The sequence below is a fragment of the Ciconia boyciana genome, chromosome 6 (assembly GCF_034638445.1).
Source record: "Ciconia boyciana chromosome 6, ASM3463844v1, whole genome shotgun sequence".
Classification (NCBI taxonomy): Eukaryota; Metazoa; Chordata; class Aves; order Ciconiiformes; family Ciconiidae; genus Ciconia; species Ciconia boyciana.
Window position 1 is genome coordinate 22368363 of NC_132939.1, and position 18371 is coordinate 22386733.

General features: G+C 39.1%; 1 protein-coding gene across 11 annotated transcripts in view; it reads right to left on the reverse strand.

Moving 5' to 3' along the window:
• Positions 1–18371, reverse strand: part of SLC1A2 (solute carrier family 1 member 2) — a 103456-nt gene that overhangs the window by 10562 nt on the left and 74523 nt on the right. For 10 of the 11 annotated variants that reach the window (XR_012042918.1, XM_072863808.1, XM_072863806.1 and 7 more), the window contains 4 exons: positions 15384–15617; positions 11517–11711; positions 8519–8653; positions 2242–2473 (listed from right to left, as the gene is read on the reverse strand). Coding sequence is in view for 10 of the 11 variants with exons in the window: in XM_072863808.1 (XP_072719909.1) it covers positions 2242–2473; positions 8519–8653; positions 11517–11711; positions 15384–15617 (796 nt within the window). In the remaining variant the exon portion in view is untranslated. The remainder of the gene's footprint in view (positions 1–2241; positions 2474–8518; positions 8654–11516; positions 11712–15383; positions 15618–18371) is intronic. The other variant, XM_072863813.1, reaches the window with a different exon arrangement.

Consider the following 18371-nt stretch of genomic DNA (forward strand, 5'->3'; position numbering starts at 1 on the left):
TAGAAAGAACATGCTAGTAGATTAGCTTTTCCAAATTCTGACCAGAGTTGCAGTGAGCTTTTCAACCCAGCAGTGCATTTGACAGGATGACAAGATGTCTCTTCAGATTTAACAGCTGGCTGTTTTGAAGCCCCAAATCCTACACTCTGTTGCTTTTGCTACTCTAACACTTGGGAGCTGTAGACCACTTCAACATGATCCAAATGCTTTGCAAATGTCAGCATATATTCATAGATTATAAAGCAGACTGTAACACCACATCCTTTTGGCAGCTTGCAGACAGACACACAGACAAGACAAGTGACTTGCTCAAAGTCAGTCTTGTGCTCAATCCAGTAAACTCTGGCTCTTTTCATGAGTTTAAAAGTGCAAAATGAGATTGCAAGCAGAGCAAACCTAAAACAATGAAAAAGGACAAACACTTCTAGCTCATAAATCATTGGTCCTAAATTTTAATTAAAGGGTGTGCTTAGGATGACATACCGCACCATTAATCCATGTTTTTGAGGTAAGCTAATGCCTCAACTGAGGGAAGTGATAAGAGAAACTGAAGGAGAAAAGAAAGTACAGCAAGTATTGCATCAACAGGCTACTATCTAGCTTGACTTGGATCTCTGTGCAAATGGGAGAGACTGGAAGGAGAGAAAATTATCAGTATTCAGTTCCATGAACCTGATTCAGACTGATATATGGTAGCTGAATTTGTCTTAAACCCACTGAAATGAGCATAGTCTATTTCACTGAAAAATGGTTTTCCAAAAGTTCCAAAAGAAGTTAATCAAAAAGTGTATGTGTGCGTGCGCACGCTTTTTAATGAAAAAAATCTTTTATCAAATGAGATCTTTCTTTTCAGGGAGTTTCTCTTTTCCTTCAAATTTTTACCTCTTCTGTGTCCTTTCCTTTTTTGAGAAACACAAATTAATGACAATTTTTAATTTTGTGTAAACATGTATTCTCTTTCCATTTCAAAATTTTTTTTCTTTAATTTTTCTCATGGAAAAAGAGTGGGTCAGAAGAGGAAGAGGAGAGCCATATCAGAACAAAATGTTTGTTTTCATTTTAAAAAATTATTTTATTAAAAACTTAGAAGATTCAGGGGAAAATTTAGGATAAGATTAAAGTTCTTTCTTTCCTGAATTCTGTATTAATTTTTCCCCTGGAAATTCAGGTTTGGCCTGATATTATCTAGAAGTAAGCATTAGACAAAAATATATTCTAAAGAGCATTTCCAGCCAGGCTGAAACAGGTGAAAGTGAAAGTGATAGAATAGGACTTATATTTCCAATATATATAGTGATCTGCCAATGGACTTAGTGTAGGCATTCACAGTTAGATACTGGCTCAGTTGTGGCAACTGGAAGATGCAAGATAAATTTGGATAAATGCTTAAGGTAGGCTAACTGGCAAATTCATTGTGTCAAAGACAGTGTACAGGATCAGATCAGAGTATTAATAAATTTTAAAAAGACTACGAAATTAAAAGTTCCATCTTGTTTCACTCTCTCTCTCTCCTCTTTTTCAAAAACTCTCTCTTGATTTTAAACTGCCCCATCCTAGTGGTGGGTGCTTAGTAAACTTTTAACCACTAACTTCCCCAACTGTTTTCTCATTCAACTGGTTAGGTTTCTCAAGCTCACTTTGCTCTGATCAAGATGTTATTATGACTATTAATAATCCATGTTAGTTACAGCAAGGATTAGAAAGCGAATATTATGTTTGTGTCTTAATGACTCAGGAACGATGATGGAAGCAAAGCGTAAGCACGCTGTATGAGTGCAGGAGTGAGCATTCTGATGCTAAAGTGCATTCAACATGTCCACTTCTGAACAGCGTATCATGGGAGGCAGTCAGCAAATGACAACACCTGTATCTGAATTGCAGCTATCCTTCATTTGGGTTGGCAATTAAGTTCTCTGTTGCCATACACAATTCAGTAAATATGCATAGAAGGTGATGCCATATTCTCCGTGTCTTGGCATATTCCATAATGCACTGCATTTTGCCTTTTGATATGTAAACAATGTACATGATTTTTTCCCCTCAAATGACAACTTTTAAGAAGAGTGAAAAAAACCCATCTTTTGAATTGCTCAAACTCATTCAAAATGTCTGGGATTTATGGACCTTGTCACGTTGTTATTTACAGAACAATTTGAAAAACACATGCAGGTTAAAAAAAAAGATAAAATAAAGCATGCAGTGCTATATACATGTCTCAATATCCATAAATGTGAAAGGTACCTTGCACTCATCTACTATGACTGAGTTGTGAGCTGCAAAAACACATTGGTTTGAGTTGTTTTCCCTATGATTTTTCATGTCATCATAGATTGACTGAGTCTTGGTCATTTCAATGTCTTCATGCCCTTTATGATGGGAATCAATGGTGTCAAGTTCTGCCTTGGAAAGGTGGTAGACAATGCCAGCACCAAAAGAATCCCCCACTACATTGACCGACGTTCTCATCCGGTCCCTACAAAAGAAGCAAAAGGCAGAGGATGAATGGCATGAGAGGAAGAAAAAGTAGGGCATGGCAGCCCTGTCAGTGTTACAGTTACTGCATTTATTTCAGAAAGTGTAAGGCATCTTTAGAACAGAAAGATGGGAGCTTTCAAGTGAAATTGAAAAAGCTTGCTTTCCCAGTGGACTTTTCAGACAGGGAGGATGTGCAAACTCCCATGTCCCAGCTGCTCATACTCAAGGATTTTGGCAAAGAACTTGCGCTAGAGACACAGCCAAACTGCAGAGCTGTGCTTGACTGAGATCTCCCCAGCGCCTGCTTCCGGAGCTGGAGGTTTCAATGCCAGGGTGCCAGGCTCACATCATTGCCCTTTGTTTAATGTGAATTTATCAGAGCGATGAACTTAATGCAGCCAGAGAAAAGGATTTTGGATCTGATGAAGTGTTCTCATTTCTGGGACAGATTAAGAAATGGCCTCTCCCTTTATTCTCAGTGAGCAAACTATGGGGAAAAAAATGCCTGAAATATCTCCATAAGGCTCAGGCCATTGAAGTTCATCTCCTGGCACCATCTTTACAGATGGTCATCTGTTAGCATGGCAGCATGCCCACTCACACTACTGTATGCCACACTACTGTATGCCACAGCCAACCAAATATAGGTCATGGCCTACAATATGACGAGCCTATGACAGCATTTCAGTAACAAGTGCCCCTCGTTGTAGGAGGGTGCCAACAAACGCTCACATGCTTCATTACAAAGAAGCATGTTTGTTGGCACTTCTTGCACAGGATGACATTGGACAGACACGCCACCTTTCTCTTGTCTCGTTTTTAGAGTGTGGCTCTATCTGTCAGCAGTGAACTCAAGGTTGTGGATTTTCCCTGGTTTCAGAATTCTGCCCCAAACCTGCTGAAAATTCTGCAAAAATGGGAGATGGTCTTACAGAGCACTGCAGGACTATGGGCTCCCACTATCTTTCCTACTGCAGGTAGACTGTATTACACATGTTGAAATCATTTACAGTCTAATTTGCCTCTTCATATCTGAACTAAACATAAGACTCCTAAAAACCTTCTGACTGAGGGTTGCAATTTAAAGCTACTGCAGCAACTGAGTCTAGCTTTTGTCAAATAGGTCAGAGAAGCGATTGTACTGATTAATTCTCAGAGGTATATTCACGAAGACTTGTTTTCAATGGGCAGGTTGAACAGTGTGGACATTTGCCAAGTGACAGAAAAGCCAACATGTAAGACCTCATTTCCCGTGACAGTGATTAATTTGAAAACACCCCTTCTAGTATTTCTGGTAATAGATTTGTGTGACATCTTCTTTTCCTGTAGAACACCGAGAAAAAAAACCTAAATATATAAACCCCAAACTGGTAAACATTCATTACACATGCCTATTCATGGCCATACAAACTTTTGAGCCCTTTTTAACATCTTTGCTCTAAATATCTATAAATCCGCCTTTCCCAGCTGTGGAACTGTATTCCCTTTCAAGTTTCTCCTCTCCCTCTCTACATTATCATGCTTACATATTTGGAGTTTGTGGTGTAGTATCTTAGTTGAAGCAGTTAATTTTTATTTTTTTGTCATCAAGAGAATACCCAGAAGGAAAAAACCCCTCCAATAATCCCCCCGAAAAACAAACCAACCAACAACCCATAGGAGGAAAACATCCTTCCAGTTTGGCTTCACACAAATGAAATGCTTTATACAGTTCTCATCCCATACCTGTGAAGAGTGTTTTAAACATGGTCAGAGTGGCAGAATAGGAAAATATGACTTTCCGAGTGTAATTTTAAATTAAGACCATCAAATATACTGAACCCAGCAATATAGCTACACAAAAAGAACACCTGCTTAATTTTTTTTGTATGAGTGGTATTAAATTTTGAAAGGATTCACTGATGCCAGATGACAGAGGGATAGTATAGGATGCCAAAAAACCAAGGTGGAGAGAATACATAAATATAATTGAGGCATGCTTCAAATTATGAAAGGGTCATTTGAGGAGATGCTCCAGCCCATATGCATGTACTACTAGGCATGAGATCCAGCGATACAAACTGCACACTGCTGCAGAACATGCTATACTGCATGAACCAAAGTAAACAAGTAAGTTCCTTACAACAGAAAGGACAGTGTCTTGGCTGTCAGGAATCAACAGCAAAGTGCCAGTGACCTCTTTTGGGCCAAAGAACACCCTAAGAAGAACAAAGAAGACTGTACTTACTCTTTTATGTTAAAAACAACCAACTAGTTAATTCCAGCTGGAACGATGTCAACAAAATCAGTATCAGAAAGTTGCAGTCTAGTAAATTACTTGCCCCAACACAGCTACTTCTGCATTGTCCGTAACAGCTTCTGAGAGGAATAATGAGACTGCAAGTCAAAGTTCTCTATCAAAAGCCAATTCAACATCTGGTAAGAATGGGCTTTGGAATAACTGGGAAGTAATTTTTTAAATCCTGATAAGGATTAATGCCCAATTTCCTCAAACTGGCATAAATCAGAAGAACTGGAAGCTTAACAATGTAGATGAAAGGAATAGAAAATAAGAAGAACTGCATCAAGCCCCCTTGTTATTAATGTCATAGTACCTATATAGCATGCTAGTATGCAAAAAAGTTACTCCTGTTCCCTGAAAGCTTGACATCCCAGTATATCAACCTTACTAGATTTTAGAAAGGAGATTAAAATCTTAGCACACCTGCTAAGTCAAAGACCAGGTGACATGTTTAATTGACTCACCTCTGTCGTTACAGGAAAGAGCTCCTGTTTCCTATGGTTTAATTCGATTTATATAAGGCCCTGTTCATAACATCCAGACGTCAACTGGGTTTGAATATTCTGAATTTAGATCTAAGCCAAGGTACAGTCAGAACTCAAGAAATCTTTTTCTGAGTTACTGAATGAAGGCCTAAATACCAGATCAGCCGTCCAAGCCCATTTTCTCTAATTACTCTCTCTTCACTGCAAAATACCACTCTATTTGAGGTTGTGCTATGATATTTGCTAAGCTTGTCATTCTCACATCTGGAAAGTAGCCAGCTTTTGGCTAGAGCAAAAGAAGCTGGTTTTATTCCAGCTGTTGGCCTATAATTACTGACCTATTAAATGTCACTGCTCTGTTGTGCTTAGTTTTAAACTGAGAAACTATGAGAGTTGTGAAATCTTGGGAAAGTTGCCTGGTGAAATAGCTCACACTGTGTATGTATGTGTAGGAGGGGGAAAGGTTGAGCAACCTAATCTCTAGATATTGGAGAGGCTTGAGAAAAAATCGATACAGAAACCTTTTGGCTCCAATTTGATGGAGAGAGTGCCAAGTTTAAGGACAATCAAAAGTCAGCTTTTCATAACACCATGAGCAAACCATGCAAAACTAGTTTTGGTAAAACCACAGTTTCAGATGATGGTAGCATTGTAAAATCAATTGATGTTCTGATATTTTCCTTCATCAGAAATGTTGAAAAACTCATAAAGTAGGAAATTTTTTAAAAGCTTTCATTATCTGGAATTGAAATGTTATAAAAGAGCTATTCCAAATATTACTACATGGCTGTTTGCATTTACACACTGATTCCAGAAAAGTGGCTGGAATTGGGTCTTAAATATTTTATTAACTTTCTCTTCTACATTGTTAGAAATAGTGCTGTGACGTTATTTGATGATCTAAGGAAATGGAAGAACACAATATTTGTAAGTAAAGAAAAATATCTTTTTATGACCTTTCCTTTCAGATATTCTTTAAGTCTGGTTTGTGTGCCCAAAAGCTTGCCCAGAAGTTGGCTTGTGTGCCTTTTCTTAAGATCAGCAATGTCAGCAGCATCGTTTTCCATATCTCATTAGATCATTGTGGCTACCACAACACAATCACTGGAAGATGGAAAATAAAGCTATTAGCTGTTGACATATGTTAATTAGCACAACACTTCCACCAAACTTTGTCTTAACTTTGTAGCACTAGTGGCATGACACAGAGCTTTTCATGTCCTTTTTTTTCTCTTTTCCCTTTTCTCTCTACCTTTCAATTCTGAATCATGCTGCAATTGCACTGCTGGTTGTTAGGCCAGGAGGATCCAAACCCAACCGTTTGTGCTAAAAGGTTCTTTCGCCTGGCATTTATTTTGCAAAGATACCTTGAAATATTTTTTTCGTAAGTACTGTCCTTCCTATACTTACATGCATCATCCCTACAGCTCCACAGTACAGATGTTTTTATTTCCTAAGCAGGGTTGGATGAGCCAGCAGTAACATGGCTGCTGAAGCCAAGCCTGAAATGCAACACCTACTAGTGGATCAGAACTGCTGGTAAACTTACAGCTCTGAGGTTTGCTAGTGTGGGCAGAGCTTCTCAGTCCACAAGAATATTTTTAAATGACATTTCCCTAAAAAAACAAACAAACCACAGGCTCCTTTTGCATATCCTCCTACCAGCTGCAGAAACCTACCTATTTGCCTTACTTTGAGAGCCAGCAAAAACATATATTTAAAATGAGTATGCACCTCCCTTTTGCTGTCCTCCTCCCAGCTGCAGATTCCTATGCTGCTTTCCTGTTTTCAACCATGACCTCATAAATATAATAAACCCACAGAATATCACATTTTTCCCTATGCCAGCTGTACTCTGACTGCTGAACCCTGCTCATTTCACCATTCTGAGTCATGATATAATGATATTCAGTTATATATAAAATATGTAAGTCATCTTTTCCCTTTGCCTTCCCAAGCTGTAAATTCCTCTTTCATTTTTCCCTGAAGCAGAAACAGGCACTGTGTGCTATTCTTCACAACTCTTAGTGACAAGATAGGTAATAACAGATAGAGTATACCAGTGGATCCAAAATACATGTCAGAGGATTGACCAAATTCTTGAATTCTTCTCAATAAGCCAAAAGATAATGACAGAAAATTAATTTTCTATTTTATCTTCACATTCTCAACTCTGCTATTCCTTCTTGCATAATTTTAGTAGTGTATCTGGGACTGAAAGCTACCACAAGCGGGCAGCTGAGGCTGCTAGTGTAAGAGAAAATGCACAAATAGTACAGAGCGGTACTTACATCTCCCCTTCTTGGCACCACGGCTGGCACAACAGAAACATATGTCTTTACTATGTAAAAGAATATTAGGGGAGAGATGGCTGTTGCTGCAGCAGTACAGGACAATATAAATGCCTCTAGAGGCCAGTACTACTTAGAGGACTACCTAGTCACTGTCAGCTCTGTGCAGAAAGATATCCACATTGTCAAATGACAACATGAGAAAGGATGTGGCTTGGCATATGTGCTGTCTATATTTACAGCTTCTGTATTCAAACGTTGAAGAACAAAAGCCTTGGAAAACTATCTGTGGGTTAGCTGTTTCTTGTTGGAGGACCTGCAATGGCACTGAAGGACTTTGATCTCAACTCCTTGAAAATGAAAGTCAGTCTTTCCAGTTTGAGTGATCTGTCAGGAAAATCAAACTAGGGAATTACCTTCTCTCCTTCAGTTTGCTTTATTATTTGTCTTTGGTTTATATCCCGCTCTAGTACAGTTTCTTTCTTAAAAGTATTTTACTTTCTTATGTACAAAAAGAAATAGACTGACCCCACTACGAGCATAAAACATTTGATACTACAAATGCCGAAACCACCACGTAAGTTGCTGACACTGTCCTGATGGAATCTGCATTTTCAGCATTTGTCCTTAATTTTAGACCACAACTATAAGAAACAGAAATATGAAAGCAAGATCAGAAAACTGCTCTTGAGCTATGTCTGTGATGGAGAGGCACCATTAGGAAGAAGAAAACATATAAGTGTGAGCCCAAGGGTCTTACAAGAAGATCCTTGGCTCATAGAAACTGACTTTAGTAGCTCTACAACAATTTGTACCAGCTGAGAAGCTGCTTTCTTTCAGTGTCTCCTACATCATCAAATAGCCTATTTCCTCCTTTGCTTCATATGTAGAGGAGAGTTCTTTAAGATCAACAGCTGAAAAGCACTAGGGACAAGCATTACCTCGCTACTTTTTCTGCACTGAGCAGTGGAGTCAACACAACTTACAAAAGCCAGTCAACAGCAACAAGCAAACTGATGTCCTGGGTAGGGAGACCCACTGCAGTAAGGATCAGAAGCATAGTGACAAGTCCCGCGCTGGGAATACTGGCAGCTCCAACACTTGCAAGGGTGGCGGTCAAACTGCAAAAACAAAAATCAAATGGGGGTAGCAGGAAGAGGAACATACACTTTTCATTGCATACTCGTGATCATTAGGAAGGTCTTATTTTTAATGAGTTCTTTCCAGAAAACTAACAACTATATGATAAATCACGGTAAGCTCAGCCCATAGTTTTGATGCTTGTGTTTCTCCAAAATTATTTATTAGGGGAGGCCAGATCTATGGGGTTTGTTCTGAGAGTTATAAGAGGGTTGTCTGAGAGTTTTAAGTTCTGTAAGTTGGTTATGACATTCAAATCTTTGGCCTGGTGGTGTTTTCTGAGCTCTGCCAACACATCCAGAGTCTTGAATCCTGAGTTTTGATCATCCAGACTTACTGAAGTTTGGTGGCTACAGGTTGAATTTTCAGGGTGGTTAATTTCTGTTTATTTATGGTACTTGAAGACTGAATTGTGAGGTAATGGCTGAGAGAAAGTGGTTATTATCAAGTATAGAAGAGTAAAAGTCTTGGCATCCAAAACTCCCACAGTACAAGCCAGTGGTGTACCAAGCCTAGATACAAATCACCCTAGATGAAAAAGCAAAATTCATCTGATTGTTTCATAAATCCAAACCTGTCTTTGTTTTTGCCTCTCTTATTTTTTGATGAAGACCAGTAGAGTGAATGTCTATGCTCCAAATGTTTGTAAAAATACAACACAGATCATAACTAATATCAACATAATTGGACAATCCTACAAAGAATGGAAAATAAAATTGTCAGAGAACAAGCCAAGGGGAGAAAAACAGGAAAGAGAAGGAGAGGGAGAGGGAAGGAAAGGAAAATGCAACAAGGAACAAGGAAAAAGGAAATAAAAAGTTATCCCTGTCTTTTTAAATAGAGAGATGAGTAATATGGTTGTACTTCTGTGGATGTACCCAACAAATCTGAAAGTGTTTCCAACACAGAAGTAGGGGAGAAAGGTCTCTGTGGGGGAAATCCTCGGCCATTAGCCACAGAACTAATCTGTGAGGATGTTAGCCTGATTTAGAGCTGGCAGATGGCTGGGTCTGACCCAGACAATCCAGGCTGCAGTGTGTTTGTCAGGTGTCTGGGTTAGAGTGCAACCTGGCCTACTAAACACCGAGATAGGTCCAGCAGGTATGCAGGCAGGATGCTCTGCTCTGCCGTCAGGCTCTGCGCACAGTGCCAGCTCCTCAGGCACTTCCAGCCTGAACTGGTAAGGGATTGCTTCCAAGCTCTGTGAGGAAATGCTCCTGCCAACCTTCCCACAGCAGTGCTTACAGGGCTGGAGAGGAATGAAGGTCCATGTTTCAGGTCTAAACAGAGTCTGGCTTAGCTACCATTTCCAAGATCACTCTCTCCCAAAGAAGAAAGGAAATCATATTTGTCATGTAGATCCTCTGAAGTAACTGGGGCTGGTCAAAGGCTAATTAAGTCTTTGTGAGTTTATGTCTGGGTCATTTGAATATCCTCAGTATCACAAACTGGATTTGACAGACAAAACCTAATAACTTTTCATTCATTTGTATTGCCACCTCAAGAGATAGTTCTTGTCATATTGTTGTAGCAAAAATGCTATAGCGCGTGAAGAGGAGAACCAATGGTTTTCTTACAGATAGCCCAAAGTTGCCACCTGCTTAGTAAATGTGAGTCACAAAGCTGGCTAAACCAGCCTTGAAATGGTGAGATCAGGAAGAGCTATTGGGTCAGTCCCTCAGAGGAGGAGAAGAGGAGTAACTCAGGTTCAAGCCTACCAAATCTCTTAGACAACAGCTGATTCCTGACTTGAATTTCCCTGATCTCAATTTAGTTTAATACGTCGCATCTCTGAAATGACTGTTTTCAGTCTTAGCAACAAATATGCATCATGCAGGTCTAGCATCTGCCTTCATCAGAAGCAGCCCTGAACCTTTCACAAACCTTGGCTGTACTATTTCAGGGGTTGGGGCAGGAGGTAAAGAAATGGAAAATGTGGAACTAGTATAGCTGGGCAATAAACATAGAATTAGACATCCCTTTGCAGGAGTTTATTTAGTGTTAAAGGGGTTTAATAAAAGAAGGGTGGGTGGGTGAAAACTACAGGAAGAAGGCAAGCTTGGCAGCCTCCACTAGTGGTTTACATTTTAACTATTCAAAACGTTAGGCCTGGTGTCTTCATCAAGTTTTCCATTGTAAATTAACTTTAGCTGCAGCAGTCAACTTTGCCATTGTTTTTTAATTAGTCACCCTACCTAATAGTCTTAAAACTCCGTTACAGTAAACAGTTTTCAATCACTCCTATCCACTTTAATGGGTACTTTCCCTTGTCCTTCCAGATATTCAGCTTAGTCCTCAATATGACAATTTGATACAAAAAGACTAGAAGTAATATTTGCTGGGTTAGAAATAAAAAGTCTGGGAGCATCCAGACCATGCTGCAGGCAATCTCACCCTCAGGCTAGGCTATTCTTAGTCCATTTTGTTTGCTGTTCACCAAAGTCACAGAAAAAGTACAGGAAAACATAAATACATGGATACATTTTTAGGTACACTTTTTTCTTCCATGGTATATAAACAGATACATTCTAGAAAGTTAATGCCCCATATATCACTCGTAGCATCCCTCTATACTAAAAAAGGCATTGCACCGGACAGAGAATGCTGTATTTCACATCGTATTGTCAACTGCAAAACTGTGTAAAAACACCACCAGCATGCACTAAGGCTGCAAATGATAGAAAGCGCGTGTCACCAGAGAACCAGGACCTACGTATATGACATTCCTTTGCATATCATTATTATAAATCCATGGATTTCACAGTGAATCCCACAGCTACTGAGAAGACATCGCTTTGTATTTTACAGTCTGTAGAAACAAAGCCTACAATATTTTGAACTGACCTCACAGTAACTATCTGACCTCCATCCAGCTCAATTCCATTCATCTGTGCTATAAAGATGGCAGCCACAGCTTCATAAAGGGCAGTTCCATCCATGTTAATAGTTGCTCCAACAGGAAGAACAAACCTTGTTACACGCTTATCAATGCCTAGATTTTCTTCAAGACACCGGAATGTGACAGGTAATGTTCCAGCACTGAAGGAAAGAAAGCAAAAAAGTAGAGAAGACATAATTACAATATAATATATACACATAAGGGAGCAAAGTCAGAAATTCTGCTATCATTGTTTACATTTTTTACTTCCACTTTCTGCTGTGATTCAAGCCTTTTTAGCCAATTTTTAAATTAAGCCTTCATTCAGCTGGAGGTGGGACTGAGGCCAAGACATGAACGTGACTTGAAATAGGGATGAGAGCTTGAGAGAGTGTAGATGAATTTTTCAGACTTATTTATTAATTATTTCTTGCATTTTGTTCAAAAACACAAGTTTTTGATTGACAGAACTATGAGCGTAGGGACAAATCCTAATTTTTTTTGATTGTGAATTTGCTCTGAACAGAGAAATCAGTGTTGCACTAAGGAATAAAAAAGCCAGGCAAAAAGATAGAACCCATGGAGTTCCCAGACACTGGAGGACAGGAAAGGATATGAAATACAGCTGGAGGATAGGAAAAGATGAGAAAGATGGCTGGAAGAGGGGAACAGCTTCTTGCACAGATCCACAGTGCCTTGCCTTTGTGGGAATAGTTCAGGCTATTACATTCATGCGCAAAATTAAACACCTTCATCAAAAAATACTGCTGAAAACAGAAAATACTCTTTTTTCCCTGTAGATGTAAATATCTTCTACTTCTTCCCTTCCCTAGCAGGTCTGCCTGCCTCAGGCAAAGGACTTACTGCAACAAGCATGAAACCCAACACAGGAACATGTTTTGGTTCCTTACTTTTCTGTGTTACCTCTGAGGTCAAGTCCACCACTCAGTGAAGTTGGTTGTTGCCTGAGAAGCTGTTCTGAAAAGAAAGCTGACCTGGGAAATTCCTTTTAATTGGTGTTTCATACAGAAGCAGCGGAGCACATCTGTTGTGGTTTATTTGTTTTTCTTCAGCTGAGTTGGCAGAATTTCTCAAAGGTCTTCACTATTGTATCCCACTAATTCTGGTGTCATTGCCCCTACAAAAATACTAATTTGGTCATAGAAGAGTAAAGGACTAGACTCACCAAATTTTCTCAGATAAGTACTTGCAGCATATTGTTGCTAGTGCCTTGCAACTTCAGGGTCTTTCCAACTCATTCATTCATCCACTACCATAGAGATGCTATTGGGTAAAAAAAATGTAATCTTTCCATTTTACAGATAATTAAACCATGGAAAAGGGAGATTAATGAATGATTGAGATACCTAACTATAAAAATGTAGTGTTGTAATAAACGTCCTAGGTTATCTGGAACAAGCACATGAGGCTGACCTAGCTCGCGTGGGATCTATGGAAAACCCAAACCCTTCTGGACTGGCAGATGCCTGAGTCACTTCCTAAATTACTCGTCTTGTCCCACATCTATGGAAACATGAGTTAGAAGATAGGAGCTTCTAGATCCCCACCTTGTGCTCAAATGACTGGACCATTCTTTGTTCACAGAGGTGATTTTTTAAACAGATGTTGATAAGCCAGATACATGGTACCAATCATTTGTGTTCTAGCATCTTTACAAATATATTTGTAATTATGATTTATTTTACTGTGTTTTAATGGTAATCAAATGCTTAATATTCTGTCGGTTTAGCCAAATAAGAGAGAATTCACACTTTCCAAAAACAATGTAGTATATTCTCTCGTAAGCTACTCTTTTACAGCAGATGATAGCAGAAAATATGTAGTGAGTCATTAACCAGTAACTACTAGTCAGTTTTCAAGTCAGTTCCAGGATCACTTTGCCTCCTACAGCAAAGATGTTCCTATATCTTATTAAAATAAAAATAGAATAGAAAATGTAGTTCACTGACACACATTGAAACTCAGTCAGGTAAGGTTCTTTTTCTTCAGAAATAGAAGTCCCACCTTACCTTTACTGTTACAAATCAGATCATCAGCACAAGGTGTGTACCAGCCATGGCCTACAATTGTTGCAATGAACCCTGGTGGGCTCAGCAGTCAGGGACTATGCAAATATCTTTCCCCTTCAGTTCTGCCACCATGAGCAAGGACAGGTGGGCAGGCCATGGAGACAAGGTTTCTTTATTAGAAGAGCACAATACATAGATGCCTTCCATGGTTCCTCAGCCTGGCCAAAGAGCTTTAATAGGTCCCTGAATAGGAAGCATTTGCAACTTCCAGAGCTACCAGGTTAGACCACATGATTGTTGTCATGTGGTCACTTGTCTGTGGTGCTACGAACTGGTCCACTTCTGTTTCTGATCTGGATAGCAGCCAGGTGGTAAAGCTAGTATCCAGGTAAACCCATATGCTGGAATCACTTAGAATCCCCTACATTTTTCCACTTTGGTACTCCAGCAAAAAAACATTTCTTCATGCTGAAAAACCCCCACAAATGTTGTGTATGGATACTGTAAATTTTGTATTGAAAATCTAAGTGGAAACTCGAACACTTCAGTGAACAAAAGCCTTAGGGAAATTGTGGTTTAGTGAAACTCCTGGCCAGACTATATCTCCTATAATCCCCCATTGTTTATCACAGAGACACAGAATTGTTGAGGTTGGAAGGCACCTCTGGAGGTCACCTATTCCAACCACCTTGCTCAAGGCAGAGATATCTAGGGCAGGTTGCCCAGGACCATGCCCAGACAGGTTTTGTGTATCTCCAGGGATGGAGACTCCACAACTCCTCTGGGCAACCTGTGCCAGCATTCAACCACCGTCACAGTAAATCAAAGTAAAAAGATTTTTCTTGTGTTCAGATGGAATTACTTGTGTTTCCATTTGTGCCCACTGCCTCTAATCCTGTCACTGGGCACAACTGGGAAGAGTCTTGCTTCACCTTCTCTACACTGTCCCATCAGATATTTATGCACATCAGTAAAGTCCCCCTAGAGCCTCTTGTTCATCAGCGGAGAAGCAGAGTTGTTTGGGTTGACTCAAAGAGGCAGACGAATTACAGTTCTTTCAGGGCATTCCTGAAATCAAAACTGCTCAGTTTTCTGATGGTCAGTTTTGAACTAGGCTTTTTTGTTTTCACTTTTTTAATTAAAATGTAAGATTAAATTTTCTTCAGAAATAAAACATTTATTGAAGAAAAACACTTTCAAATATGGTATTTAACTGAAAAATATTTTCAACACAAGATCTACTGATGCCCTAATGCAAAGCACCAATTTATTACTGAGAGCTGAGTTGCCTACACACTTTGTTGAGTCTGTTCTGTGCATTAGCAATGAGTCTAAAATGCTCAGCTCTTCAAGGAAGTCCCCTTGCTCTGCCAGAATGGATGAAAGAATAAAATGAGAGGCTTTTTAATTTCTTTCTTGAAACCTAGCACTGTTTATTTTTTTTCCCCCAATTCAACGAAACTGGTCTTAACGTGCTTTCAAAATAAATAGAATTATCACTGTTTCCTAGTTGAGGAAACAAGTACAGAGGTAACACAATTTGGACGTCTTTTGGCCAATGCCAGAAAAGCAAACAAAAAGTGGGTCTCCCAACTCTCTGCAGTTGGCTGTACAACCTCTCTAAAAAATCCCAAAGATGTGTGGTTATTTTTATTTATTTCAACATGGCTGGATTAAAAATAGTTTTTATTCAATGGCATAAAATAATTTTGCAGTGAAGGTCAGAGCAGCAGATGTATTATCTCTAAACAGCAGCTAATAATCTGCTAAAAAATAAAGCAAGCTGTTATTTCTCAAGTGTACCTGGAAGCTGTGCCTAGTGCTGTGATCCATGCCTGGAAAATCCCAGCAAGGAACGAAAATGGGCTTTTCCTTGTTATCACAAAGTAGAGCAGAGGCAGGAAGATCCCTCCATGGATGAGAAGACCTACAATCACAGTGACCATATACATGCCAAGTTGTCTAGCAACTACTTCTAAGTCCTTGATTGCAATGATTTTTCCGCAGATGAGGCAAGCAATGCCCAAAGGGGAATACCTGGAGAAAGAGAACAAGCATAGACAGAACTAGTCTTTGCAGCGCAGTCACAAAAATTGTGCTCAATAGAGTATAGACTGGAGAAAGAGTAGGGGGTTCCCAGGCTCAACACTGAGATGCAGATCAGGAATTGATGGAAATTCAATGGATAGCTTTCACATCTTTTTAGAAAGTAATGGCCATCTCCAGCAAATTCCCCATCTACTTCATTTTATTCCATCCCATCGAATGGAATATGCATTTCCTGAATAGTCTTTGATCCTGGAATAACATCGTACAAGAATACTATAATTTTACACAGGCTTGGATCATTATGAAGAGTGGTGTAGTATTTCTTCTTAATACATAACTTTTACAACCCATTGCTTATCTGATTTCAGGGAGCTGCATTATTTGCTTCAGTTAAACAATTTGTTGAAATTAATTCCTTTTATCTTGAAGGCTGCAAATGTTTCCATTATGTTCTTTCAATAATTTGGACAAATGCTTTCAGTTTATGGATTCTTCATTAATTATGTGCTTTTCTTACTTAGGGTAGGGTTTTTGTCACCTCAGTCATGTGATTCCCTGATGGCATAAATGGAACTTTTAAATAGGATGATAACAGTAGCACAGTTTGGCAACAAAAAATTTGAAATTAATGGATATTATTTAAAAAATCTAATAATCAGCTATAGTGAAAAATGCCTGAAAGTGCATGGATAGAAGACAATATTTATACCTGCACTGGTAAAGGTTAGTATATTATATAATTTTAAGTGACATTCACTTTCTCTATCTGTTTTATAAAAGTTAAGTTGGGAGAAAGTAATGTGTGTAACGTGTGCAGAAACAGTAAACAAAATGCCTCTCTGAAAATAAATGGTAATGTATATTTTCAAAAGTGATTAGTGATTTGGATGCTTAATTAAAGACAATACAAAGGAAACTGACTTTCAGAATAAAAGTGCTTCATGTTTTCTGTAAGAAACATCTCATGGTCTCTCAAGCAACGTGCCCCAAACCTGGAAAGTCCTCAGTCACTTGAAATGCAAGGCCAGTTGTTATACCAGCTATCATAAAAAGCCATGTTTCAATGAACTTCATGAAGCATATTTCTCATAAAGAATTACATGGTGTCAGAGCCAGATGTCTGATTTGTTTTATGTTTGTGTAGCAATGCCATGCTTCTGAGAGTCTGGAGTTGCCACAGGAGTTACAGCTCTCTGTGCAGAGAAATCATAAACCAAACAAAATGTAACTCTGCACAAAGAAGTGCATTTGTCTTTATAAACACACATTAAAAAGCCTGCTTCTGGCCACAACAATTCTTTAAAAATTCTAGACAGAGATGAGCAAGTGGAATTCCCAACATCAATCTCCTTTCTCATGAAAAGAGAAATAAAAAGTACATCCATAAAAAATAAACATTTACAGTGAATTTCTTGAAACTTGGATGATTTCCTGCCACTGCAACACTGACTAATAGAGAAAATTTATACTGTAGGCAAGGTATTATGTCTTGGGTGTACTAACTGGTGCTAAGTGAAGTAAGAGTAAATTCTAGCTCTTGGAGTGTTACGAGAGTATAGTCACCGCCTCTCTGTAGAGTCGAGAGCAGCAGGTTACAATAACTATTGAAAGCAGTATGGCTTTGTGAATAAAAACAACGGGTTTTTTATGCAGCAAGATCATCTACAGAAAAGCAGAAGCATAACAGGAATGCAAAGTCATTGCTTCAAGTTCTTTCTTTTATTCCCACATCGCTGTAGCTATCTGCATCACTCTTGCATAACAGTCTCCCTTTGAAACACTGATGATGCTGAAGATTTGCGCTTCAGGCACCCTGCTCCCTTTTTTATAAAATGTGTCCATCTAGAGCCTCAGAGAAGAGGCATACTGCAGCATTGTACCTCAGGAAATCACCTCCAGGGACACCAGGGAATCACGGAGAGCAATGAGCCATGATAGGTGTGTTGTATTGGACTGGCTATTTCTGCTCTCACAGACCTAGGAGATATGAAAGACAGTAGTACAATGCCATAGCAATGCGTTTTTATGTTCTGAAAAACTGGGTTTGTGCGATATGGCCACGCTTGGCACTGTGTAAAAATAGCTCTGGGGAAGCCCTTGGAAGAAACATCTCAAAAAAAAAAAAAAAAAAAAAAGAAAGAGAATCCCCTTCCAGAAATGTAAACAAGGGCTCAGTCTTAATTAGGTAAAGTCACTCCCTTGAAGGCAAGCCAGGCCCCATTATTACAAATGGTATACTTCAAAACCAGGACTGATACCTTCCAGTGACCCCATTGCAGCAAGGCTGTAAGAAACAGATTCTGCAGGAACTATAGATGGAGGGACTACACATCACTGAAACCAACTGGAATTTTATTTAGTGGTAAAGTATTTTTACTACAGAAGACAGTGAATAAAGTCTCCAGGCTTCTTTGTAATTATACCTCCTAGCTAATACCCTGGGATTATGCTAACCTCCCAGGAAGATTTGGATGTTATGTGGGGTGTTCTTGCTTGCTTAGGTGTCCTTCTGTGTAATGAACTTCCATAATCAATGTGGCATTTGAAAGCCTTTGCTGGTGCCTGCATGTCTTGGATTTCAGTAAACAAAAACCAGAATACCTTCAGAAATATTTCAAATCGGGTCCCAAATAGTCCTCACCAAATAGAGATAATGCTGCTGTGGTTCTAACATACCTGTCAAGACTTTAAAAAATGAACTATTTAATTACATTGTTTACTAACAAACTGTGGTCACTACAT